Source organism: Magallana gigas, chromosome 2, assembly GCF_963853765.1.
Source record: "Magallana gigas chromosome 2, xbMagGiga1.1, whole genome shotgun sequence".
In the NCBI taxonomy this organism is placed as follows: Eukaryota; Metazoa; Mollusca; class Bivalvia; order Ostreida; family Ostreidae; genus Magallana; species Magallana gigas.
The window spans coordinates 6,192,616-6,219,838 of NC_088854.1; the positions used below are offsets into that span (position 1 = coordinate 6,192,616).

At 35.6% G+C, this 27,223-nt stretch overlaps 2 protein-coding genes across 3 annotated transcripts in view; one reads left to right on the plus strand and one right to left on the minus strand.

Moving 5' to 3' along the window:
- Window positions 1-404: 404 nt before the first annotated feature.
- On the minus strand, window positions 405-23,380 carry LOC105342765 (uncharacterized). Of its 2 annotated transcripts, none has more exons than XM_066074714.1 (3): window positions 23,328-23,380; window positions 937-1,175; window positions 405-596 (listed from the first exon to the last, which is right to left on the minus strand). In XM_066074714.1, exons 2-3 carry the CDS (start codon window positions 1,163-1,165, stop codon window positions 502-504), a joined length of 324 nt encoding a protein of 107 aa, XP_065930786.1. In that variant the 5' UTR covers window positions 1,166-1,175; window positions 23,328-23,380; the 3' UTR covers window positions 405-501. The 2 variants fall into 2 exon arrangements, with proteins under 2 accessions (XP_065930786.1, XP_019928685.3); XM_020073126.3 differs by lacking the exon at window positions 23,328-23,380 and adding an exon at window positions 1,301-1,675.
- Window positions 4,105-27,223, plus strand: part of LOC105342773 (titin) — a 243,327-nt gene continuing 220,208 nt past the window's right edge. Inside the window, exons 1-19 of the mRNA XM_066074713.1 lie at window positions 4,105-4,243; window positions 9,057-10,039; window positions 11,303-11,365; window positions 11,725-11,839; window positions 13,310-13,400; window positions 13,637-13,750; window positions 14,179-14,292; window positions 14,822-15,002; window positions 15,412-15,447; window positions 16,538-16,749; window positions 17,126-17,248; window positions 17,344-17,535; window positions 17,719-17,833; window positions 17,982-18,223; window positions 18,531-18,653; window positions 18,873-19,064; window positions 19,301-19,488; window positions 19,758-20,238; window positions 26,631-26,753. Of these exons, the coding sequence (XP_065930785.1) occupies window positions 9,061-10,039; window positions 11,303-11,365; window positions 11,725-11,839; window positions 13,310-13,400; window positions 13,637-13,750; window positions 14,179-14,292; window positions 14,822-15,002; window positions 15,412-15,447; window positions 16,538-16,749; window positions 17,126-17,248; window positions 17,344-17,535; window positions 17,719-17,833; window positions 17,982-18,223; window positions 18,531-18,653; window positions 18,873-19,064; window positions 19,301-19,488; window positions 19,758-20,238; window positions 26,631-26,753 (3,684 nt within the window). The 5' untranslated portion in view covers window positions 4,105-4,243; window positions 9,057-9,060. The remainder of the gene's footprint in view (window positions 4,244-9,056; window positions 10,040-11,302; window positions 11,366-11,724; window positions 11,840-13,309; window positions 13,401-13,636; window positions 13,751-14,178; window positions 14,293-14,821; window positions 15,003-15,411; window positions 15,448-16,537; window positions 16,750-17,125; window positions 17,249-17,343; window positions 17,536-17,718; window positions 17,834-17,981; window positions 18,224-18,530; window positions 18,654-18,872; window positions 19,065-19,300; window positions 19,489-19,757; window positions 20,239-26,630; window positions 26,754-27,223) is intronic.

Genomic DNA, 27,223 nt, shown 5'->3' on the forward strand with positions numbered 1-27,223 from the left:
AAACATGTATATACTAGTACTCTATCATGTTGTATTTTTTGTGGCTTTTCTGACAATAAATTACTTTAAAGAGATTAGCAGGAGCAGATATTTCAGAACTAGATTATTTTAAGCACATTCATATGCCTTGTATATGCACAAGTATTTGCCCTCAAAGAACGCAAGTGCATTTGTATACATCAATTTCTGAATTGTTAGAATAATTGGTTCGTAAGCCATAATTGTTCCTTTTTTCATTAAGTTTGTTATAAGAACTCAACTCGGATTCAGTGGTCATTAATATAATTTCTTACGCAAGTTACAGACAAAAAAAATGGATGTCGTCACTTTCACAGCATATGCCCCTTTCATGGTATAAATAGGAATATCCTATTTTTGTAAAGAAAAAAAACCCCAGGTCATACTAAAATTTGACGTTTTAATCGTAAATAAAACAATAAAACTATTGGCACAAATATGCTAGTACATTGGCACATAATGAATAATCCTGCGACCCGTGCTTCAGAGTGACCTAGATCTGAGGACGTCATTGGTTCCGTCTCTAACGGACTGTAGAGAACCGATCAGAGCAGGTGCTGCCAACCCCAGGACTAAAACTAAACAACAGAGACAACAGTTAAAGACAAACCAGCGAACTACAGCTAAAGCATGAACAAAACACTTACCAAATCTGATTTATAATACTAGTGTTATCATGTCATTGTATTGAGATGACAAGACTGCGTGACGTTAGCAGTCGCTTGCAGAAGTCACTAAGCCCGTAGATGGTAACACCCAATAAGCCAATAAGGAAATCAGAGTACTGATAGTAATTTACAGTATGTTCAGTACTTTGATGAATGGCCTTCGTAGCTGCTGTTAGTGGCCATACAAGCTTTGTTTAGTGTTTTAAAAGATGAATCTATTAATTATGATTAGTTTAAGCCGCGAGCTTACAGATGAGAAGGATTGGGAGTATCCCACCGAGGTCACTGTTAAGTCCCAGGCCCCCTGAGAGTCCACCTCCGACTCCGGTACCAGCGTATCCAAAGGAGGGCCGGGCGGGGGCGTATATCTGTGGCCTGGCATAGCTGTAGGCCGACTGGCCGTATCCATTGGCTGTGACGTAAGCAGCACATCCAGCGAGGACAAGCAGACAGACAGTGGGAAAACTGAGAGATGCCATTGTGTTTTTTCTGTGCAAGAAAGAGTGAATTTGATCAAGTTGCCAATTTTGGCAGAAAAGCAAGTGTTCATTTTTAAGAATTCTTAGTTTCATTTATAAAAAAAAATGTATGAAAAGGACTAGCATTAATCTTACCTTGATATACGGTGTAAATCTGGTCCTTTGGTCGTTGTAAACCTTTGTGTTTCAATAGATCCACGAGATGTCTTATATAGTATTATTATTTTCTTTGTCTGTGACGTAGCCACCCAATCACGGACTTCGGTTGAGACTTCTAACCACTGAGGACCCAGGGGTTCCCCCGGGGGGTCAATACACCTCAGATCCGGGACTCCCAGGGTAGTGACACACTCACCCCAAAAGTTCACTCCGTCCACCGTGTTTGTAACATGTACCATACCGGAATGCATCAGATTTCAAGACAATATCTTATTTTTTGTTTGATATTTATTTTATCGACAGATTTGTTTAATTTATCTTATATTCTATCAAACTCTCGTTTTTTGTTTTTGTTTTTTTTACTATTTTTTATCTGTAGTAATATGAGTCTCAGAGTAATCTAAATATTTTTTATTTAAAAAAAAATAATAATGATAATTAAAAAAAAAAGTAAAGAAACAACACTCAATAAAAGTTTAAGTGACATTGTTTTCGAAAATATTTGTAATTGGCGTACACCGATTTGTTTACATGTCTTCATAAATTTATGGGTTGGTATTCCTCCGGATGTAATTACCATATTGATTAATTCGGGGTGTGTTTATAAACAATGTCCCGTGTCTTACATTATGAATCAGGCGACACGTTCATTGCATACCTACTGCTTCTTTCATATACATGTAAATAAACTATTTATAGCTCTTTTGCTTATTCATGTATATAAAACTAACTCTTCTCAATTATTTTTTTTTCAAAGTTTTTCAAAAGAAATACTAAAGGAGGTCGGGAGTATGAACAGGGACGAATTTACTAACTGTTAAACTAACTGTTATATATGTCTCTGGTATGAACAACATTTTTCACTGAACACGATAACCGCTCACACCGACCGAACTCTAAAATAGTGTACAAGTGATCAATAGACAGAGAGATTAACGAAGCTCCAACAGTTTGTGTTGTTGGCTTGAGTTTCGGCCGCTACCTCGCGACACGATGGGTATGATGTGTTTCTACGATACATCATGTATCACGATAAAGTCGCTGTGTATCACGATTAGCTTGTGACGATACGGTACGCGTATCGTGGGGCTTCACGATCAGTAGGACAGATGTATCGCTGTATCTCTACAACTTTACCAACAACTACATGCACGTTTCAGCTTCGATCCTTGGCATATTTTTGATAAGCAGATTTTCATTTGACTAGATGTAACACGTAGATAAGTTTCAACAGGCACATCAATGCATTACTGCATGTTCAACCATGCATTCTAGAATAAATCATTGTTAGTAAAATCTAATTAACTTAGTTGATTATTACCTTTAAGATGCTGAATTTTTTATTTGTCTTTTATTTTTGGTTATTCTGTATGGACCTCTCATTCAATTCACTATCGTTTCTAAAAGTTTGAAAAGCGGTGAAGATTACTAGTACATGTAGAAACATCTTAGATCTGTTATTAAATAAATACGGGCTAGGACATTAAAAAAGGATGCTTCGCAAGTCTGAACGGTGTAAGTAAAATATAATGCAAAGATTTGTTTATGCTTGGACACCGGAAAGTACCCCACGATATACATCATTTTCACAAGACGAGGGTTTCCGATCCAAACTCTACTCTTTTAGAGTATCTTCTCTATGCAGCGGGTGTGAATCCATTGGTTTCCGAAAAAAAAAAATATGTATATGTGCATGCACGAACATGTGCAAAATTATTCGGGAATGAAATGTGTGTTTCAATAAACGGTAACAATGGTTCTGCCATTTTGGGTTGTTTTTTTTAAACTCAAACTCACTTTGACATGCAGATATTCTGTAAAAGAATAAATGAACTTGTAGTTTTTATTATAAAGGCTTTACATTGTCTCATGTGTCATCTCACAACCAGAACACGAATGTGTATACATCGAGGAATGCAATGTGTTCAGTGTTCTCCAGCGCAGTAAAACAAACTTTTCTTGAAATATTAAGTGAATACAATTTAACATGTTTAGTTCAAATCAAATACATTTAATACAAATGTTTGTAAATTATAAGCCAAAATTGTTTGTTTCTATATTTGATAATAAACAAACAAACAAACAAAAAAGAAGAAAAAGTAAAGCCTTTATTTAGGTAATTCTCCCCCCCCCCCCCCAAAAAAAAGAACCCTAAAAAAACAAGCAAACAAACAAAATTCGTTTTCAGTCCAGTTCTTCTCTCCTTATCATTCAAGAGGGGCTTCTTTCAGTTTACCCCCTTTTTGCATATATATTAAACATATACCCCTCCCCTACACATTTTTGTTAATCGTTCAGGAAATTATTATTAACTTAATAATTATTATTAACTTCCTTTGAGCTTTTTTTCGTTCAGCACATTGCATATTTGCATCACATTGCATATTTGCATCATTGAGATTTCTTTGAAATTCGTTTATCGGCGCTTTTGGAATATTGAACAAATAATTTTGCGTGTAGATTACAACATTGAAATTATCATAGTGATTAAATGCAAAACATTATGATTTTAATTTAATACTTGATGTACTTCGTGCTATTATTTTAATATTTTATAGAAAATTCCACTTAAGAAAATTTATAATTTTTAAATTACATGAAGAAAAAAATTATGCTTATAGTAATTTAATCTAAGCCAATAATTTGTCTTAGTAATTCTAACTGCAAACTGAATAAATTATTTATGGAAAAAAAACCCGCACCATGCCACAAATACTTTTGGTATTTGAAAAGGTAGAAAACTCGTCATGGTCTATTCACCTGTAAATCGGTGTCACCTGAGCGATTGAAGCCCGGTCTCTGTCACAGAGCTGTTTGAGAAAAAAGACAGAAAAGTTTGTGAACCTTTCGATACATGGAATCACGGAATTAACTTGATTTTGTGTATGCAATGGAGTAGTTTGGAGTATATTTTCATAGGTAAGTTCTGAAGACTTTTGACTCACCAGTATATTATGCAGAAAAGGCTCTACACGACTAAATGGAACTGGTAATAAGTTCTCGGCCCTCTTTGGGCTAAAGAGGAATTTTGTCAACAACTGGGGTATATTCGATGCGTCAGGGTAAGATCAATTTTCATATTACAGAAAATATAAGTATAGGACTCGGAAACCTTTATTGTGTGTCTCTGTGATTACGAAGTTGTATTAAGTGTACAGGTACTGGGTACCTGTCGGTGTCCGTGATTCTATAGTCTGTATCAGGTAAGTGGGCCATTATTCACACCTGGTGTTGACAGCCGTCGCATTCCATTCTATCTCGCCGTGTATTCCTGATTCTAATCTAGATTCCTTGTAGGAAAAGGACAGGACTTAGTAGGAACAGTTTGAGTATTAAATCTGTAACTCCACAAGAATCTTAATTACAAGCTGTTTGAATCTTAAGAATCTTACAATCAATGATATTATTTTAGTGTCATGATTTCAACCATTGGTATTAGGCAGGGAAAACTATATTTTCACTCTTTCTTATTTTTGATTTTTAATTTCATTTGATTTTAACTTTACTTCTGTCCTTTTAAAAATACATGAACAACTCTAAAAATATTTTAAGTTATGTGTGCTAGAAAGCATTATTGTTCTGAAGAATGCGGTATGATATTGTTTGAGAGATAATTAGTCTTGGGTTATGTGTGTGTGAATTCGGTCAGGACACACCGAGGCAAGTCTAGGGACTATTTAAACTCAGCTAGTCTTCCCTGTAGAATGGCTGTGTAGACTTTACATTGCTGGCCATTGTTAGCAGCTACCTGTCTCAAGATAAATAAAATTGAAACAAATCACCTGGAATGTGGAACCTTTAACTTTTAAACTGTTCAGATCAATAAAATCATTGCTAAACTTTTCAAAAGAACCTAGGTGCAGGGCTTTTATGAGTAGGAGTTTATAAGTTAATCTGACTTATTTCCCAGTCATTGAGATGTTCAGTTCTTTGAGTTGCACTGACTTCATGACATTAAGGGGGTACCTCACTAAACTACTAATGCTTGATCTCTTCATTGCAAATTATCAAAGGAAATCTCTGGAAACACTTTAAAAAAGCTCTTAGTTTAGAACTTCAATGGTATAAATGGTCACCAATACATATCAGTGAATTTTTATGGATATAAGTAAAATGTCACTCTGACAATGGAATTCATATTTGAATACTTTTTTTCTTCAAGCTTTATAATTATGCAGAATATATCATTTTGTTTTTACCATTAAACTGCATGTAGCATTCAGTTAAACTTAAACAAATACTTCTTAGCTTAAATCATAATAAATGTTTGTGGGGAAAATATAAAAAATAAACCCAGCAAAGCATAAATAGTAATGAATCATCAAAATACATCTAGCTTTATCCAGTAGCACTGGTATTATGTAAAAGCACTAGCAATTAAAGCTGCTGAGTTTGTTCTATCAATAAAGTAAAAATACATCAATAAGCAACATAAATATTCTGTAGACAAGTGATGGTTTTTAAATGTCTCTCCTGTATTCACATTCCAGTCATGCTATTTGTTGATCCAGCACTGAATTAAAAGATAAACATTACACAATTCTTATTGTCATCCCAAAACAATATTACTTGGACCAGAATCAAAGAGCATTGGTGTGTCTATTCATTCAAGGGGGATTACTGCATGGGTTTACTGTTTATGAATCGGATCTCCCATTGATGAAATAAAACAATTGTTTCGATCGTAAACATTACGTCATACAAGGGTTTTTGGCCAGTTTATTATGAGGGCTTGAGCCTTTTCAGCTTCAGACTACAATAGCATTAGGGGTTGTTGATCGTGGGTTGTTCTAGGTATGTTTGTAAAATGGCTGTATACTTGTTCAGTTTTAACAGGGTTTGAGGTGTCGTTACACAGATCTGTTTGTTTGAAGTGTGTATATATACAGCCAACTTATCACACCTATGTCACCTACACCAGGTGACCAATAAGTGTATCTATCATACCTGTGTTTATATAGCTATAATGTACAGTTATGCAAGAGCAATTAATAGTGGAGGGTTGCATGCATTCACTGCAATCCTCTGTTTGAGTAAACACAAAATGATAGGTTCAGAGTTCTCAGGTAATGAGAAACAATAAAAATGTAGGCAGTGCTTTATTTAAGATCCACCTAGTTCATATATGTCAGTAGTATTTGCCAATATTACATAATCAGAGTTGGGCAAATAAGTATTCTCTTTTGAGAAGTGGACAGGCATAGCCTACATCCATGATGTAGGCTATGCCTGTCCACTTCTCAAAAGAGAATAGGCAAATAATAAGAGAATAGGCAAATAAGGAGAAACAAGTTGTCTTCATTGACCCAGTGTTTGCCTTGGGGTAAAATCAACTAAACAGCCATTGCATTGGGTAATGAGTTCAGCAGATCAACAAGAAGATATCAGACTTTCACGGTGTTAAGCATGCTTGAACCCTCACATAATATATAATAATTAATCCAGGTATTAATCTAAGTCATCATCTAGGCATATGATAATGAACAGGAGACCATATTACTCAAGGTATAAATATTATCCAGGTATCTCACAAGGTGTATTTTGCCTTGAATTTGAGCCCTGAGAGTGATTGAAATGGTAGATGGTAAGGGTCTGTTAAACATTGATGAGGCAGGGAGATGTTGGTTTGGAGGATATTTACCCTCATTGTCCCCAGGAATGTGTCCATCCTATGTCATTCTGGGGTGTATAATTACAGACCAGTACTGGAATCGCTAACACTTTGTCTACTGGTGATCTAGCTAATGATCAATTTGGCATCAGAACCGCAGTATTAAATCGATGCTATTTTATTTAATTATTAACTGTGTGAAAAAGACCAGTTTACATTGAATAAGGTTTGTTTTCATGAAAATGTCATGTCATATGAAGTATATACCCCCTTATGCATCATTTATTGACACCTGAACAAGTGTATATTGTCACAAATATAATATACCTTTACAAAATAAATAACATCTGAATGCTGTTAATAGGTAGGCTGAAAAAATGATTGAGAATGATTCATGTATCTCTCTGTATTGAGTATGGAATGATGAATTAAAGTCCATAAACATAGCTGATAATTATATTTATCTAGTGAAAATGTAGACTGTAAACATGGTAAAGGTTATAAAAATAAAATAAATAAATGCATGCCCAAATATGAGTGCCTTATTTGTGTCATTGTGTTTATCCCTGCAGAAATTTGTATTGTATGTACCAGGATCAAGTGTCCCTCTGTCCTTGAGGCGAGGTTTGTTACTTCTGACATACGAAATAGATGTAGAAGGTACTCGAACTGAAAAATGATAAAAATAATCTATAGTCGCCTCATGTTACACAACTTATATTACAAGTTTCTCAAAATGTTATATTGCCTTCCTCCTTATATATTGCACAAAGTTGTGGGGGGGGGGGGGAATGAATCAAAGGTAGATATGAACTAATATTGTTATTTTGGGCTGTGATGGCTTTTGTGTGTGTGTGTACAGGGTTTAAATATTTACAGCTTTTTTGACAACTTAATATGTTGTCCTCAATTGTTCAAGGTCTGTGGAATATTAAGTTTTCAGCAATTTCAACAATTATCAGCTGAGAGGTGAAAAGAGCTAGGGTAGTACATGGAATGTTAATGACATGTTAAAAGGAGAGATCTTTTGTAGTTACTTTAAAATGACTGATATTGGGACATTACTGCTAAGAGAGAGAGAGAGAGAGAGAGAGAGAGAGAGAGAGAGAGAGAGAGAGAGAGAGAGAGAGAGAGAGAGAGAGAGAGATATCAGCCTGATTCAAGTTTGTTTTTCATTAAAATTATTATAGTTTTTCAGCTGATGTTTTTTTAAGATGGAAGTGTTCATTGGTTAATCTCTTATGGTCACTGGGCATTCCATAACCATCTTCATACATTTACCTACTGTACATGCTAGCATAAATTTTAAAAAATTATATGCGTATATGCATGATGTTTCGATCAATGTAGTCATCTTTGTTTACAAAACAAATCTACCAAGGGACATTAAATCTTAGGTCACTGTGCTGTGGATCTCCTCTTACATACAAAAATATTATCAGTTTAATCTTGATAAAATACTTTAGGGAAAGATTCGTTATCGTGGCCTTACAACTACCTGATGAATAGAATGACAGACCGGTCTATGGAGATGGAAATTTAAATGGTGGTCTTTAGTGGAAAGATCCCCAGTGACAAACGTCTACCCATGAGGGTCGTGGCTTGAGTTTCCCATGGTTAAATGTTTCATCGTCATTGGAACATTACTTCTGTTCTACTTACTCGGCCTTAAAACTATTAAACTTCCCAGGCTCTGTTTAAAATACTGACAATCCAAACATGTAAGACTTGTGAAGGATTTTTCTTTTAAAGCTGTCTTGTCATTCAGAGGTGACAATAGTCTGTATTAAATTTGATGCAAATATTCTGTCCTACGTGTAAGGAGGACACAAGCATAGTACTCAGTGCTTTATGGAAATGCGTAGAGTAAATGCTAATAAGTGACTCACCATGTCAAACATCAAATGAAAATAGCTTTCATATTCAAAACTCCTTGTTGAAAAAGCAACATGCAAATTGTGTATTCAAGAATTAATGTATACTATTCATGAAATATATCATATATAATACATGTAAATAAATAAATTTTAATAACATTTATTATTTGGACGATTAGTGGATAGTGAAGTATAATCTAAACACTGTAATATAAAGTATAAACTACTTTTTGTTTCATTGTAGAGTGATGGCGTACCAGGGTGGTGTAGCCCCCAACCTGTCCCGCCAGGGAAGCCACCATTCACTGCATGGTCCTCAGGGTCATGATACGTTCGCCTCACATCATCGGCTCCAGCCTGCCAATCTCAACCAATCAGCTCGCAATGATCCCCATAGTCAGTCCCAGATCCTGGGACATATGACAGGACAGACTCACTCACAGAATCCAAAGAAATATGTCTCCCAGCCAAATCTCTCACATCACGAATCTGACAGACGGCACTATGGTAGCCAGCAGATATCTCCTAAACCAGCATATCAGCCAATCAGACCGCAGGAACAATCCAGTAAGCCAGAATATCGACCATTCAGAGCTGACAATGAACCCCAATACAGCAGCCAACAGAATCTATCACCAACCAATCAAAAGCCACAGTATCAACCAATCAGACCCAGGAATTCAGAAGGGTCTAACCTTTCTCGACCAGTTAGTTTACAGAACCTGAGCCTTGAACAACAGTGGAAACTAGTTCGGAGTGAAAGTACAAAATCTGTGTCTGGTCTTAGACCTAAAGTACAAAACTATGCTCAGAATCAACCATCCCCATCCTCACCCCAAGGTCAAAGGGCAATGTATCCTGAAGAAGCTAGCCCACAATCAACATCCCCTAAGTACCCTCCAAATCAGTCCTTCTCTCGTCATGAGAGTGAGGCTCCCCCACCTTACCAAAGAGAGCCAGAACAAATCACAGCCTCTCATCAAAATCCTCAGTACGCCTCACAGCAGAATGGATTCTCCACTCATGACTCAAGGCGGTCATTGAGGTCTCAGACCTCACCTTATCCCTCCAGGAAAGATGCCAAAAGCCCTCCTCATACCACCCCACAAATGTCACGTAAAGGCAGCGAGTACTCGCATGCTCAGCGCAGTGTTCGTACCCAACAGAGCGCTCACAGTCAGATGTCCCTGGCTAGCTCAGGGAGCGGGGCCCACCCTATACCAGAAGGTAGGGGACTTTGATTATGAAAACAGCTATCATCCAACTTAATGGAATGGGAGGGGCTCGCATACTAAATATAGTGATTATAAAGTATAGTGTGTCTATATACACTGTATACCAGTGTAAACTCAGTCTGTGACAAACTGAGGTAAAAAGCATTAAATAAAATACAAAATGTATGATAAGTATATACAAGACAAGATAAATTCCTTATTCAAATTATTTATAAGTAAGAATAACTCAGCCTAGGGAGTATGGGTAGGCATCTTTGACTTACCGGTATTATATGGATATATCATATGACACCAAAAGTCGGATTTCTTGGACATGTATCTATGACTATCACAGATCAATGCATGACAAATTATTTTATCAGGCAGATTTTGAATATTTTGTTTAGAGTATGTTGAGTGAAGTTAAATCTTCAACTCAGGTGAGGATGAGATATGTAGCAGTAAAATAAAAACAAACCAGGAATTCTTAGAATATGTGTACATGTACGTACTACATATGCCCATTAGAAAATAATAGGTACAGATTTACTCATTGAAATTATAGATGCATTGGTCCTTGTCCAACTTAGACAAAAATAGAACACATTTGACCTGTTGGAAAGATTTTAAAATAAGGCAATACAAATCAAACTAGGATTTCACCATGTAGTCCAACAACTCTTGTATAATCCAGAATGTCTTTGTGTATTTAGTGTATACAGGTCTTATATAAGTACTGACTGTATATCTAGTGTATATATACATGTAGGTCTTGTGTTGTACAGCTGTTACAGTTATTTTAATAATTCATAGTAAATCTTGTCCACTTGACAATTTACCAACTTAATTCTTTCTGTTGTATACGATAGATAATCTTATTAAGAGTGAGGAATTTAACAAAACATTGATGTGACCTAGAAATGCCAAGTCATTTAAAACTCCAACCAATTTTTCATACAATATCAGGGAGACGTATGTCAGTATTTAAGGAGCAGTAACTAATTATGAAACCTATAACTTAATGAGTTTGAGCACAATATTCAGCTTTAAATTGACTAAAGCTCATTATGTTTTGCTTTTTTCCTATACATCCATATGCCTCAGAATAAAAAAAATATCAAAATGGTGTCATAAATATTATGCCAATCTATACTACATCACATTTCATATAAGCTAGTGTGTTTTAGAAGAAAAAATAGTTGATGCAAATAGAAGATGCCGTATCACAAGAAAGTTAGAGTATCTTTGATGATTGTTTATTTCTATTTTATGGCAGCTCGGGGAACAGAGGCCTCCCACATCATTGAAATCCTCAAAAAAGAAATTGTTTACCTGACAGGTAAAGTCATTGTCTTTATGAAGCCCTGTAATTTCAGTACCGGGTCAGTCATGTGTAGTTATTGGCTGATTAGTGAGTGCACAATTACATAATGGAAGCTGGTTATTGATATTGTTTTAAATACCGGTATTAAACATACAGATATTATCCTTATATATTACAGTGTATAATATCTAACTAAAGGTATTTGACAACATACATGTACAAAGTATATAATTTCAGAACATGTTGGCCTCTATGATAAAAACATTAACAATATCTTATCAGTTAATGTAAATACACATGTACTTCAATATAGAAAAAAAGCTTGTACTGTATATGAGCTGATATAATATGACGAGGTTGACCTCTGATTGTAGGGGGCAGGGACAGACAGGGAGGACCAGTGCTCACCTTCCCCCCTCAACCGGACAACCCAGACTTCAACTCCCACGACATCACCATCTGTCTCAAGTACCTGTTACAGATACCCAGGTAAAAATCACAGAATACAGGTATAACTACAAATAACTACAAAATACATCACAAAAATAAAAATAGATATTTATTGATGTACTGGGTTTGATAATAGCGAATGAAAACCCCTTAGTTGATACTTGATGCAAAATGCATGTAACAGATACACAGGTAAATAATTGTATCAAGGTAATTTATTTATTTTATAAAGTGTCAATATCAAAACAACATTTAACACGGGTAAATTACCATGAAACACCATATCAAATTCATCAGTCAAAAGTTATACCATAATGCAATATGCCAGTATTATAAAAGAAAACATTTTGCATACCACAAGTCATGCTCCTATTTTTCAAGAAATGCCCATTGTTAAAGTAACATTTGACGACAAGAAACAAAAAATTTAATGGGTGTGTGAGGGATTAGTTTGTGATGGGCTGCATGAGTACTGGTCATTATGCAGAGAGCAAAAATACTTAGGCTCGAAGTACCTCTCCCTTATGAATCAAATGTTTGGAAAGCAACCCGGCCCTCTTGTTGAAGTATTAAATGGTCATGCATTATGCAAAAAGAACAAGTTAATTAGGCTTGAATCACCTCCTACTGTTAGGAACCCCTAATTGTTGAAATCGTGCTCAAAGTAAATTGGTAAAATGCAGAAGTGCAGTATGGAAAAAATGTACTAAGGCAATGTAAAAATTGCCTATAGTGAAGAACAATTGATTTTAACTAAAGATTTGTTTGTAGAGTCTCAGGGTTATTTGAAAATAAAGTTCTTTGTGATAAAAGGCAGTCAGTGTGGAGTGAATATTGACCCAGCTGACCAGGTGGGTTTGTGGTCTTTTACTCCTGCCATTGTCAGTACACACAACCAGGTTATAAAACAGGCAAGCTGGCACTCCTACTTGAAAAAGTCAATATTTGTTTACAAAAATCATAAGGACCTAGAGCTTTTCAACTTCTAGTGAAACAACTTGAATTCTGTTCAGATAAGGTCAGATGGCATTCATGTTTACTGAAACCAGCCATCTACAAACACATGAGGTCTAGTGATGTTACATATAGGTAATCCTACACAATACCGGGACCAGGGTTAGATCTTTGTCTGTGAATTATGAACTGTTAGGTTTAACTCTATGAATGTAAACAAGTAACCACAGGGCATGATTCTGATCACTCCATCAAATCAGAGATTGTAAAATCCCAGTCAAATTATAGGGAAAGTAAGAGAGACAGCTTTATGTCATTTTCTAAACACCCTCTCATTTTTATTCTCAATTATGAGCACCTGCATAAATCAATTATCAATACATAGACAAGATATCAGAGTTAACTCCCTTTTCACATATTGAGTGGTGATAATAATGTATTTTGAAATTTTAGCATTACAGTCATAAAAAATCATAATTGGTTCACCGGCAGAACTCTTGTACTGCGAGTTCTTATGTTAATTTAAATCATTGTCAGTGGTACTTAATTTTTCAGTGAGGAATCCAAGAGGCGGGGATTCACGGCCATTGTGGACAGTAGGGATGGATCGTGGCAGAACCTTGTGACCGTGCTGGGATGTCTCAAAGTAACTCACCCACTGCCTGATATAAACTCAGCAACATCCATAAACCTCAATTTTTTTAAGAGGCATAAAACACAATTTAATTGATCAGCTATACTTACTAAAAGAATTGAGAGACGGGTTAATTGATGCGTTTTTTGATATAATAATGTTAGAGAATCATGCAGGCAATGGGAATTGCCTTTTAAGCAATGTCCTTGAAACAACAGGCAGTTCATAACAAAAACTGATGTTTTCAGCAATCCCTCGGCGATTACATGAAGCAGGTTCTGGTGCTGAAGGCTGACCAGCAGATGGATAGGCGCTCCAGTAGTAGCAGCTTTAGGAGGGACCGAAACAACCCAAACCTAGAGGTACAGGCCACAAATACAACTTACACATTGTATAACACTGTACAACAACCCAAACCTGATCATACAGACCACAAATACAACTTACACACAGTATAACATTCTATTAATCCAAACCTAAGGTACAGGCCACAAATACAGCTTACACACACTATACTATTGCATAACAACCCAAACCTGAGGGTACCGGCCACAAAAAGACTCCGATCATCTATAAGCCTCATATACTTAACTTTTATGTATTGTAAATAAGTAGGCTTTCCACAAAGTCTACACAAGGCTCAACCTATACAGAATTTACACAAACCCTATTGTACTGTTACAATTGTTTAAAGCCTGATAATGATTAAGATGTATTGTTATGATTTACATATTTAATATAAAACGAAATAGAAACCTGTGAGTTCAGTGTCACTTCTTTTATCTTTCAGCCTCAGTTTGTGAATCTCCAGCGTCTCCACACTTACGTGGACAAGAACCAGTTGACCCATAGCTACGGAGGGTTACTATGGTACCACCATCCTGAGTGGCTCCAAAACAGAATTGTAGGTTTCATTAAAGCAAAACCGATCACTATGATCTTTATAAATCTTCTTACTTATGCAGTGATTGAGAGGAATGTTAAGGTGTTTGTAGTTTTTCTATCATAGTCTTTAGACATGAGTACACTGTAAGACATTGTTATTGTGAACATTCTTATAATGAATTCATTCTTTGATGTCAGTTTTATTATATTCTCAAAAGTGTCATAATATATTATAAACTAGTTTAGAAAATTGATTTAAGTGGAGATAAGCGTGATTCTTGCCAGTAAAAAAAAACAATGAGATAAGTGAGATTGTTGTGAGTTTAGACCATTGAGATATGCAAGATTGTTGTGAGTTTAGACCATTTGAGATAAGCAAGATTATTGTGAGTTTAGACCATTGAGATAAGCAAAATTATTGTGAGTTTAGACCATTGAGATAAGCAAGATTATTGTGAGTTTAGACCTTTGAGATAAGCAAGATTATTGTGAGTTTAGAACATTGAGATATTTAAGATTATTGTGAGATGTTGACCACTGTGTTTTAGGACCTGGAGAAGTTTATCCGTGAGTCTCGCGCGGCCTCCTCCCACCTGGACGACTCGGAGACTCAGATCCACCAGGTGTACTCCCAGCGGGAGACCCTGACCAGCCCCCTTGAGTCCCTCCGACAACACCGCTTCTTCCAGGAGTCCATCATGAGTGTCCCTAACCAAGTCATCCGTGACGGTACGACAGGGTTCCTTATATATTCCCTATTATATGTACCAATGGTTCTAACAACTTACTAAGTTCTTACCATTAATAATCACAACTGTCTGTGGAATGAAATTCGTGTTGCAAGTTCCAGTACACTGATAAACATTTGATATACACAATTGTGTAAGAGTTCATGTTCTGAATTTAGTTTTTGGCAGTAATCTTCTCTTTCATAAATCATTGAACATCCTTTCATCCACAAACAATGAGATGCAGTTACACAAGATTAACTAAATGATGATAAACTATCTCTTATTTATCAGAACTGTAAAAAAAAAATTATGCACTTAAATTTTACTTTGTAAAATCTTCCATTGTCTTCCTTGATGAGTTTTAAAACTCCTTTTGACCCCATTTTACTGAGTTTTGTAATTTTCAGACCAATTTGTCCCCATTCCAAAATTGGAAAAACATGGTTTGTATGCGAAGATTGTGTAGCACTAATTTTATCTCTAATATTACTTTTTTTTTATTGTTAATGTTTATATTTATGTAATAGTCAGATGTAATGAACCATTCAATGTAGTCTGAGAATGGGTGGGATGGTTTTCTTACAAGCATTTGTGTCATATGATTTATAGTTGCATAAAAATGCCCATTAAAATTCATGAAACCAACTAATCAAGAATTGAAAAAAGAAAGAAAAAAGCATTCAGCTCATTCTCTCAGGATGAGTCGAATTGATAAATAAAAGTAAAGGAACTGAACTAGATTGCAATACTCAAAGTAAACTAAGATTAAACTTGTTGAAAATTGCTTTTCATTTTATGATCAAATTGCTATCATTGGGCTACCTTAGGGTCTGATGGTCCTTATTCTGATCTTTATGTGGGCAAAGCCTCAAGAACATTCCAGGAACAAATGAGCCTCATTTATAGGGATATTATTTCAACCAAGATATACATGTACTCATTCTTTTATATATAATATGGAACCATTTGTAGAATTTTTGTTTTGATTTTGGAGAATGTTCATGTAAGTAGCAGAGTTTGGTGATATTCTGTTAATCAAATTTGGTTCAGATTACATGTATATACAACTTGCATGAATTTAATTTTCAAATTTTTTCTTTCTGTTGGATTATGAACTTATTTTTTTTTCAATTCATTGAAATTCAGTGAAACTTCTTTTCACTACATGAACTGTATTTGTATAAAGATATATTTTTGAAGGATTGCTTATGAAAATAATTAAGATAATTGTTTTCTTAATGGTAAAAAAATTAGGTAAGATTTTTTCTGAATGATAATCAAGAGAAAATTGAAGTATAGTAAGTGCCTTATCATCTATTTATCCATATAAATTTTACTCATTTGAATGTAATTTGAGCATGCTGGATTTCTTACATGTTGTTCAACCAGGTTTTAGTTGGTATAGTATAGGAGATCAAATTAACAGCTTTTAATTTTGAATTCTGCGAAGTCTCAAATGAAAGATTTGTTTATCATATACTTTTGGAGTTTTCTTATGGCGCTTTGATAAATGGACCATGCTTCGTTTTGTAGGTCATGACCTTTTGACCCGGCTGAAGCTCCCTGGGAACTCTGAGGAGGACACGGCCAGTACACTGGACAACTTGGAGGAACAGAAGCAGGTCAAGCGGCTGATCACGTACCTGGAGAACCGCGTGGACAAGTTACAGAACCTGCTGGAGGACCGCGACCGCTCGCTCAGCCTTAACCTGCAGTATGAGGATTTTCAGAGGAACGTCAAACACGTAAGTGTCATAGTGAAAGTACAATCATTTCTTAATGGTCAAACATTGAAACTTTAAGTCCTTAGTCCCCAGTCATAATGGAAATACTGTAAATATCTACTGATTACGTCTAGGTTTCAAATGCTAAACAGGTATAAAGTCCACTCCTAATCAAAGTGAAAGTGCTGTCAATGTCTGAATGGTTTAAAAACAAGGAATTCATAGCTCTTTTACCAAATATTATATATTATACCTCAGTTTATATATGGCATTTGACTCTCACAATGTTTAAAGTGTACTTTCAAGTTTCGGAAAAATGAACTGTCAATTTAATGAAAAATACATGTTATACAAATTATACAAGGTCAGAATGATGTATGAGTTTTGGATTTGGTAGGTGGTGTCATGGATACTAGGACCAGGAGAGAAATTACTGGCCTCACAAGTTGGAATAGGCGATTCTTACCTTGCTGCTGAGGAGCTGAGGAAAAGACATGAGGAAATGGAAATCAAATGCACTGTAGGTTTCTGGTTTACTTTATTCTGACTTTTTTTTACTGTACATTATTGGAGACAACAGTTAAGCTTTAAGCTGTTATTTTAAATATATTTTAGGACACGTATGGACAGTACGCAGAGTTGAGGCACACTGCTGAGGAGCTGATTAATGAGGAGCACACAGCGACTGTGGACATCAAGTCTACTCGGGACTACATGGACACGGTCTGTCGAAGCTTCGCCAGTCGACTGGATCGTCGTCGCACTCTACTGATCACCTCTGTTCGATTTCACAGGCTTGCAGAGGAGGTCAGTTTAAATCCGATGGAAGTTATTATACTGTAGATTATTTATGGAACACTCTCAAGTAAAATGGAAAATAAAATGATATTTTTGCTCGTTTTTGTTGCAAGAAATGTTGTAACTTATAAAACCTCTTGGATGTTTGCTTGCAAAAGACATTGGTTTACATGTAGGAATGTTCTTTTCCAGTTCTCGGTGAAGCTTGATGATCTCCTGGAGATGTTGTGTAGTGAGATTGAGGCTGAGGATGTTCCGTCTGCTGAGGCAGCCATTCAGAACCTCATTGACAAGTGTGAAAATTTAGGTACTATTATTTCTACAATAATGTGACCAGAGAATGTGTCCAAATATAAGATACAACTGCAGATGATATATAAGGTTTTTGAAATCTCTGTGTTTGTTTGTGAAAGTACCAGTATACCAAAGTAAATTTTGTTACTTTTCATCTCCAGACACATTAGCATACCAGACTTTAAATGATGGACAAAGCCTTCTGGATGAAATGTCTCGCCCGGTAAAAAATGCCATGGGTAAAGACATCACACCCGACTATTCCTCCCAGATTAAACACATCCAGAAACGACTGGAAGACCTCCAGGAGAGGAAGTTACGCTGCGACGAACTGTCCGACGTTCGCAAACTAAAACTACAGCAGATTCTTCAACTACGCACGTGTGAAAGAGATGCTGATCAGGTACATAGAGGAACCATAGGCTATAGAAGTCATGTCATCGGGAATGATCGTTAATACACAAATAGGATATAACTTGAACCATAACTAAACCAATTCAAAATATAAACTAGAAACTGTATGAGTGAACAACAATGGTATCTTATCTGTAACTTAAACAAAATTGAAGAAGATATGATTGATGTTCTTAAAATAGGTTTAATATACAACTTCTAAATGATGAACAAACTCTTAACTTTGATTACCCTGTTATGCAAAGATTAATCCCCCCAGTACATGAGCTTCATTGGTCCCTGTGTGGGTGTTGTAGGCCATCAACTGGATCCTGGAGCTGTGTGATGTGATGGCGGCCACTCACACTAAGATGGGCAGCACCCAGGAGGAGGCTGAGAATCTACAGATGGAACACAAGAAATTTGAGACCACTGCTGCCGTAAGGATCAACCGACAGAGTTTATTTGTGACAATTTTAATTTTTTTGAAAAACAAATTTAATGTCACAACAAACACACTCTTAATAGAGATATGATAAAAATTAATTATTGTTAATGCAGATATGTTTTTTTTCTCAAGGAGCAACAATATATTGTTTTACGTTGATTTAGCGTCTAGTCAATGGTCAGGCTGTTTACATGTTATTTGGTTGGTTCAGGGTACGTACGAGTATGGCAAGCAGTTGCTCCAGGCTGGACTGGTTCTCCGTCGGTCACTGAGATACAACCTGGCCCCTAACAACGAGAGGTCCTACCGCCTGGAGGAGGCATGGAAACGGTTCTCACAGGGGACCAATGAACGGGCCAACAGACTAACTGTGTCAGCCATGTTCTTGGCCTCAGCTGACAAGGTATGTATTGCGTTCATCAATCATTTAATGTAGAATATCAAAATTCCTCACAAGTTTCCTCACAAGAATGGTTAATCAAAACTGTAGCTCCTCTTTGAATTCATTTATTTAGAATGATTATTCACCATATTTGACATTCAAAGAACTGCATGTATGCATAGTAACTATCCAGATACTTTTGAATAAGGATTAAGCCCTGTCATTAGATGAGCTAATGATCCTGATTGATTTTGTAGATCTTGGACCGAGTGGACGACCTCCTGATCCCTATATCTTGGACCATGTCTGGGGAAGCCACCGTCCCTGAAGTCCTGAGACAGTACACCCCAGTTAAAGGTCAAGTGGATAGGGACCACCAGGAGACTGACCACATGGGTCGGGCCCTGCTAGAGAGGCTGGCCATGCCCATCATTCTGACTGAGGGGTAGGGCCCAGTGTTATAAGAACACTGTAAGATGTTGAGGAATGTTACACACCATGAATGTTAATGAAATTCTACCTGGTTTTAAATGTCTGTTGAATTCTGTTTGTACATTTCACTTTGACAAAAATTGCAATAATATACATGTACAACTACTGGTGATATCTATTCCATTGGACAATTTGTATTGATCAATGATGAGGACAATTTATACTCACTACATGCATATGAATAGGAAAAGTTAGGAAGATTACAGTATTGTTATTTTACAGGAGAGAGAAGACAGTAAGTTTGGATGACCATGAGGCAGTGGAAGTCATCAGCAGTAAACTCAGCAAAATGGAACAAAAGCTGCTGGACCTGAACCGCTTCTGGTCAGAGATGGAGAAGACGAAGATGCCACCAGCATCAGTGCAATACGGGGAATCTCGAAAACGCCAACCAACCAGAACAAAGACATTCTCGGGATATGACACGAATAGAAATAAATCCCAGCCATCCCAAAAACGACAGAGACGGTCAACCTCAGACCTTGGGGGTCCACCCAGAGCCCCAGAGAGGGCGGTCAGGACCAGGGAGAAGCCAAAACCTCCAGAGAGGTCAGGATCCCTCCATCACAATGTTAGACCCCCTGTCAGAGAAGGACTGGTGACCAGAGCATCCAGTCGACCAGTGAATGCTGGCATGACCCAGAGTCTGCCCAGGAACTACAGGCCCTCATCTCCAGAAAGTCTCAAACAACAACTGGAAGAGGTAAGGAATAGTATTGCAATAGGAACTTTGGAAATCTATGATCAGGAACCATCACTTCTACCTTAATGATCTAATAAGTTAGAACTTCAAGGACCTTCACACTCATGCCTATTCATTGTTAGAGAGGTATTTTGTTATTTCAGTATTGAGGCTTATCTAACCCCCAATTAAACATGACTACCATCAGAAGCTGCATTCCTGTAGCAGCATTTCAATCTTATGCAATATACATCTGAGATGCATGTATTTTGTTTCACTTGATGGTGAGAGAAGATAAAGGCATAGCGAACAGTGTGATATAATATTGTACTTAATGTTTCTTAAACTACAGAAGTTTTCTCTGTGTTGGCTTTATGCTGTACATAACAGTAAACAAAATAGCATGCAAGATAATTGTCAGATGATCCTGAGTAACTTTAGTCTGGAGCATTTGGATTGGAAAGAGTATTCCAATATAACTATCTATGTCTGAAACTGTAGATTTTGTCTGCACAAGAATTCATGATGAAAATGAAAGAACATTTTAATACTCAAAAGGGTTCTCACAATTGACATGAACAATTTGTGGCATATCTTTGACATGTTGCTATTGAAATAGACATTTGAAATTATCATTTGTTTTCTGAACCTTATTTTGAATCAATGAATGAAGATTATATAAGATTTAGTATTATATTCTGTGATGATCACCTTCATTATGATTTTATAAAAGTGGCATACGCTCACTTTTGTCTGTTAATTACCGGTAGGTTTGGATAGAAATTCCAAAATGATTATTGGTGTGGGATCATCTTATCTGAATAGATGGGTTTTATTACTTGTATCTTTCTTAGATTACATGTATTTATGGGCTTTAACTTTCTTTGACTGGTATGTTTAAAAATACATGCATCATGAGTCTCTATGAACTTAAGGGTCATAATAATCATATTATTATAATCAATTACAATAATTGATAAAATATGTAAACAGATAATTATTGACAGGGGGCAATGTCTTGTTAGCGAGTTATACACAAGCTGAGCACTGGGTATCTGTCTATGATGGAGGAGGGGGGAGCCTGTGTGATAAATCAACAAGTGTCGCAGAAGATTCTGGCAGAGGAGCAAATCCTTTACCAGGCTGCCAGGATCCCTGATATAACAGTACATCAGCAGTAAATGTCTAGCCTCCCTCTGATGCACTACCAGAAATTACAAGATAACCTGTGTACAGCGTACTGTACACTTCTGTAGGCAAAGCTCTACAGGAGAATGTTCTGTACCAGAAACAGTGGTTTCAGTTTCATGATTTAGAGTATGGCTTTGTATTTGCTCGTTAGTTTAATATTTTGGGGCAGAGGCACTTTTTTCATTTTACATGTACAGTCAAACCTCTATTTAGTCACCAATTATGAAAGGAAATGCTAAAAATATCACAAACAGCAGAATCATCTCTTATGCAGGGAATTGTATTCTGGATCTTGGTTTTATTTCTGGTGTCAAAATTTTTCATTTAAAAAATAAAATATAATTTAAATACATTTCTATTTAACAAAAAACCATACACTGTCAATACTTTTTCATTAAATAATTCAAACATCTCTTGGGGTTTTCATTTGGAGTGGGGATGTCAAATTCTAAGCATTTTATAAGTTTACTAATGGAAAGTAGTTATAAAATCATTTAACTCAGGTATCAAACCACTGTAGGATGGTAAAGACAGTAATGCCCATGTCAGCCATAGAGTAGCTTAATGCAGGTACAATGTGAAAAATTCTTGCATATGACAAGAAGTTTTTTAAAATCAGTGCTTTGCTATGGCAAGTTTGACTTCATACAGTTAAAGCACTCTGTCCTTTATGTAGTAAACATAGAAGAAATCTGAGACAGGACATGAGGGGTGGGGATGTTGTTTTGTCTCATGATTTTTCCACACACACATGGAAAGAATAATGTTCGAACAGTCAGCTGAGAAAGTTTTATAGAGCTCATGCATGTCTAGTCAGTTTTGCCCCTTTCTTTGTGAACGTTGTCTTGTTCTAAATTAGCAATAGAACTGCCGGCATGTAATTTGCTTTTTATCACTCATTGCTAACAATAATACCAATGTAACATATGCTTCTAAAGACCACACAAGTATCATAGTTAATTATAAGATAAGTGTGGATAGACCAACACCTGATGATAAAACAGAGGAATCCTTTATATTTTGTTTTAAAACTTTGGTGTTCTGCAATATGTATAATTTGAAATGAAATGCATTATATCTGTTTCGAAGAGTCGAGTAAAATATCATATGATATGATTCAAATCTGGCCCCAATGATTCAACAGTTCTAAATGTGTTTAAAGTTTTGTTGTGATATTTTGTAGAAAAGTTGATACATGTATAAGATATATTTCTTATCTTTGGCTTCTGCCACATTCATAAAAGATCTTGGAGCATAGCATCTAATGCTTCTATTATTGTTTCATAAAAATGTAGAATTATATCATAGTTCTTGAAGCATACAGAAGCTCATATACAGAACAGAATCATTGTGAGTCATCGATTTTAGAAGCACTTTCATTAATTTTAAAGAGGCTGAATGTAAAACCAAAACACGATTTTTTAAAGATATTTTCCCCCAGATTTCTTCAGAGATATACAGAAGTTTGGTTTTCAGAAAATCAAACAGTTATCTTGACTTCTGATGTCTGAGATTTCAGCACCTAGCTATTTTTGTTCGGATGCTGTGTCTTAAAATGAGTTTATATCATGAAGTTTGGCACAGACTTTTTTTTCAGAAATATTCTATTTGTTCTTTTGCCAATAATATTCAATATTCAGTTTTTAAATTTCTTTGCTCATTATTTTCATTGCATGTATGTACATAAGTTATTCCAGTATATATATATATATATATATATATATATATATATATATATATATATATATATATATATATATATATATATATATATATATAAGTCACCAAATTAATGAAACAGTTTGGTCAATTAGATCCAGTTTATAACAGTGCTAGATATGATATACTGGCAGGATGGGAAGAGAGTTGGGAGATAAGGTATTACATAAGTCTACACAGACAGATAGCCCACTGCTTACCTCAAGCTGTGTTTACATCAGGAGCCACCTACCATATTCGGAGGATGGAATGTCATGTGACCCCCTGGGAAGAGCCACTATTCAGAACAGGGGTCATATGTGTGTGTGAAGTGTAGCATCTTATTGAAGAAAGTCAATTTCATAAAAATACTGATTTCTAACTAAAAAGTCATGGTATAAGTTTTCTTGCAAATGATATAGATTATAACACAGTGTTGTTGAGAGTTGATTTAAAGTAGTTATAAGCTGCTCCCCCCTCGTAGAGGCAGAAGATAAACTGACCCAGTAGGCAATTGTATATAGCGGTAGGTATTCTCTAGAAGAGGTTGAGAAGAGCAGAGACTGTGAAGTGTAACAGAGCCATTCCAGTCTTCTGCATGCATGCCTATTGTTGTGTAATGCCTAAAAAAAGATACAAGCATTCGGATACAGTGTTCTAAAGAAGCCCAGATTTGCTGCTTTTTGCAACACATGTGCTTTTATCATTCATTGACCAAACCAAAATGTCAGATATAACCGATCTTTCGGAATTACCCCCATCAACTACGACTATCAGTACAGTGGCTGTCCAGTCAGGGCGCTCCAAAGTCATTCTCGCAATATTACGAGTAAGTAAAGAATTTATAGTATCTGGAGCGAAAGTTAAGATTGCATCAATGATAGTGAAAACTTTGTTGCAAGGAGTTTTTATTATGGGGATTCAGAAAGGTGGGGGGTTGTTCTTAATCAGTACAATATATGTAAAATGTTGATTCATTGAAATTAGTTCTATTAATTTGGAAAGCAATGAATGGTTTAAAAAGAATTAGAAGGGAATCTAAGATACAGCTAGTGTATTTAAATTTTACCTTCCAATTACCTGGTCAGGTACAGCTGTTAATTAATGTACCTGTGTATTTGACCTTCACTAATGTATTCATACCCTCACACCAGACCCGTAATTATAACCTCAAATGTTTCTGTCTGCATCTTTAAACTGGCTAGGGTGTGGCCTCTTTTGATGGCTATTCTGTGAGGAAATGATCAAGCCACCATAATGTGTACACTTTTGTTCCTTTATTATGGTGTTGATCAGGCATCCAAAAGCCTGGATAGTATAACTACTGCTGAACAGAATTCTATCAAGATCAAACTACTTTAGTGTATATGTGCATGTTTTGAATAATATGAAATGTCCAAAGAGTTTAGAATTGCCACCAACAAATAATTGTACTTTCATGAATATGATAAAAGTTCAAGCCAGGGCAGGATGGAGTAAATTTTGTTTATTTGAATGAAATTTTGCTTTGAAATGAATTTTCTTCTTGATAAATTGAGAAATTTTTATATAAGGTATTAACTATTTTAAATTTAGTGATACAGATGAATATTCAGTGAATTTACTCGATATTTTTTTAAAGTCCTTAATAGGAAGCTAAACACAGTTTGAATGGAAGCAGTATATGTAATTTGAAGTGAGGCCCTTGTGTGGATATAGAGGTTATGCAATGATATTTCCTGTTTTCACTCGTTATAAAGTATTGAAAGACTCTCAAAGGTTTACCAGTACATCTAAACAAGATCATAACTTGGGACAGCCATAAGAGTTCCAAAATCAGGAGTGTGGCAAAACTTATATAGCTTTTTAACTAGCCTTATAATACATGAACTCTCATGAGTCCAAAACAAATCAACATTCAGAAACCATGTAAGTTTTGAATTGAAATGAAATAAAAGAATATGTAAGTTCTAGAATTGGATGGAATTTGAGAGATATTGCGTAAAATAAAAAGTAATATCCATCAAGCTTTTGAGGCCTGACTGATGTGTTGCTGGGATGGTTAGGATACAAGATGGTGGCGAGGAGCCAAGGTTGGAAGCATTCCTGTAGAATGCCTCATCTCGCTTTATCTCGCTGTCTGAGACTGGAGCTGTATACATTGGTATATACAGCAGCAGCAGCTTATCTCAGCTGCCAAACCAGATATATAAAGCACTGCCGAGCTTTATCAATGTTTATCAGGCTGGCTAGGAAGATCTGAAATCATCTGATTTACAAATATTAGCTCTTAAATGTTTTCACCAAGTCTTTCACACTGTGATTCACTTTAGTTTACTGTTTATGGGTAAAGTTCAAGGTCAAACGCTATCACATCTGAATGAATTGGTCAATTATTGAAATTTGGGTGTGTCTTTAGGTTCCAAGTATCTATTTTCAAGCAGACATGCTCCAACAAAAAAAAAAAAAGGCTGTGTTTTTAAAGAAAAAGATGATAATAAAAGGAATATTGTACTTTTTGAATGAAGTCACAGAGGGGAGTAATATATTAGAAGATAGTGGATGAAACTGATGACAGCATATAAAATTGATATGATAAAATGATGTATTATACAATCACTTATAAAATTTCAGTGACAAATTATGGAAACTCAGTGACTCATATTAAATTTTCTTGCAAAAATATGTATTTTGATCAGTTTGGATTAAATGTTTTAGCTATTTGATAAAGACTTTAATTTTTACTGAAGTTAATTAATTTTTTTTTATTTTGTTTATTTGATTTTCAGTTTTCTTAATTTAAGGAAAACCTAGATCTTCACTCTGATAACATATACAATAAACCCTTATTCTTCCCTTTTCCTTCAATTCCATCCAGATTGTCTAAAGTAATGACATATCTTGATATATGAGTAACCAGAGTTTGGTATTTCATAGTTCTAAAAATTAGTTCCCAAATAACCTCTCCAGAAGATTGGGGCATCTAGGTTATTTACATATGGTACTGATGCCTCATTGTATATAGTATATCCCCTCCTTATCTGATGGTGATGTCATAATCAGGAGAGGATGAACATCACATCCTGGCAGGTCCCAGTACAGTGTCACAATACTGTATGACCATAATGATCTCCAGTTCTGCAGTTTGTGATAAATGAGATACATGTATAGCATTTATTGAGGGAACTATATACTTGGTTTCAAAATTTATAGAGATTATGTTCTACCAATGTTCTACCTATGCATATGTATCTGTGTATTGTAAACCTGTATTCACATTAAATTAAGTACAATATATATATAAAATATCTGAAAAAAGGGTTACATGATTCTTTAGTGTATCACAGCATTATTTCAAGTTCTCGGAGCTAGACCTACCTTCACATGAAAAAGATATTTTTCAAAGATTAAAAAAAAGACCAGTTGGATGTATTGAAGATTGATAAAACATAATTTTGATTGTCTTTTATAAGCAATTACTTCCTCTAAGTCACTGAAGATGTCAACTCATTCTTTAAACAAGCACTATTGTCTTGGTTTGACAGGGAGCAGAATGGATTCGAGTTCGAGTCCATCAGATGGAGCCCGACCTGACAGATGTGGGATCTACCCTGGAGGAAGCCCTGCAGCTGAGACAAGAACACAATGAAATGCTCGCTAAACTCAAGGCAAGTCATAAACTAAAAAAAAAACACAATGAAATGCTCGCTAAGCTCAAGGGTGCAAGTCATAAACTCAATCAAAAACACAATGAAATGCTCGCTAAGCTCAAGGCAAGTCATAAACTCAAACAAAAACACAAATAAATGCTTGCTAAGCTCAAGGCAAGTCAAAAACTCAAACAAAACACATTGAAACATTCACTTAACTCAAGGCAAGTCATGTAATTTGGACAAAATTAACATAAATAGATGCTCATGACACATTCCAAGTTGTATTACTTAAAAAAAATCTCACTTAGTTAAAGGTATGTTCAAGTCATTTTAAGTTGGTCAGATATCATCAGTGTTGCTAAACTCAAGGTAAGTCCAGATCGTATAACTCTGACAAAATCAAAATGAAATAGGGATCTATTGACGATCACCAACTTTATAAAGAGTTTATAGAGGTTAGAGCATTTTGTAGAACTCTTATGTAG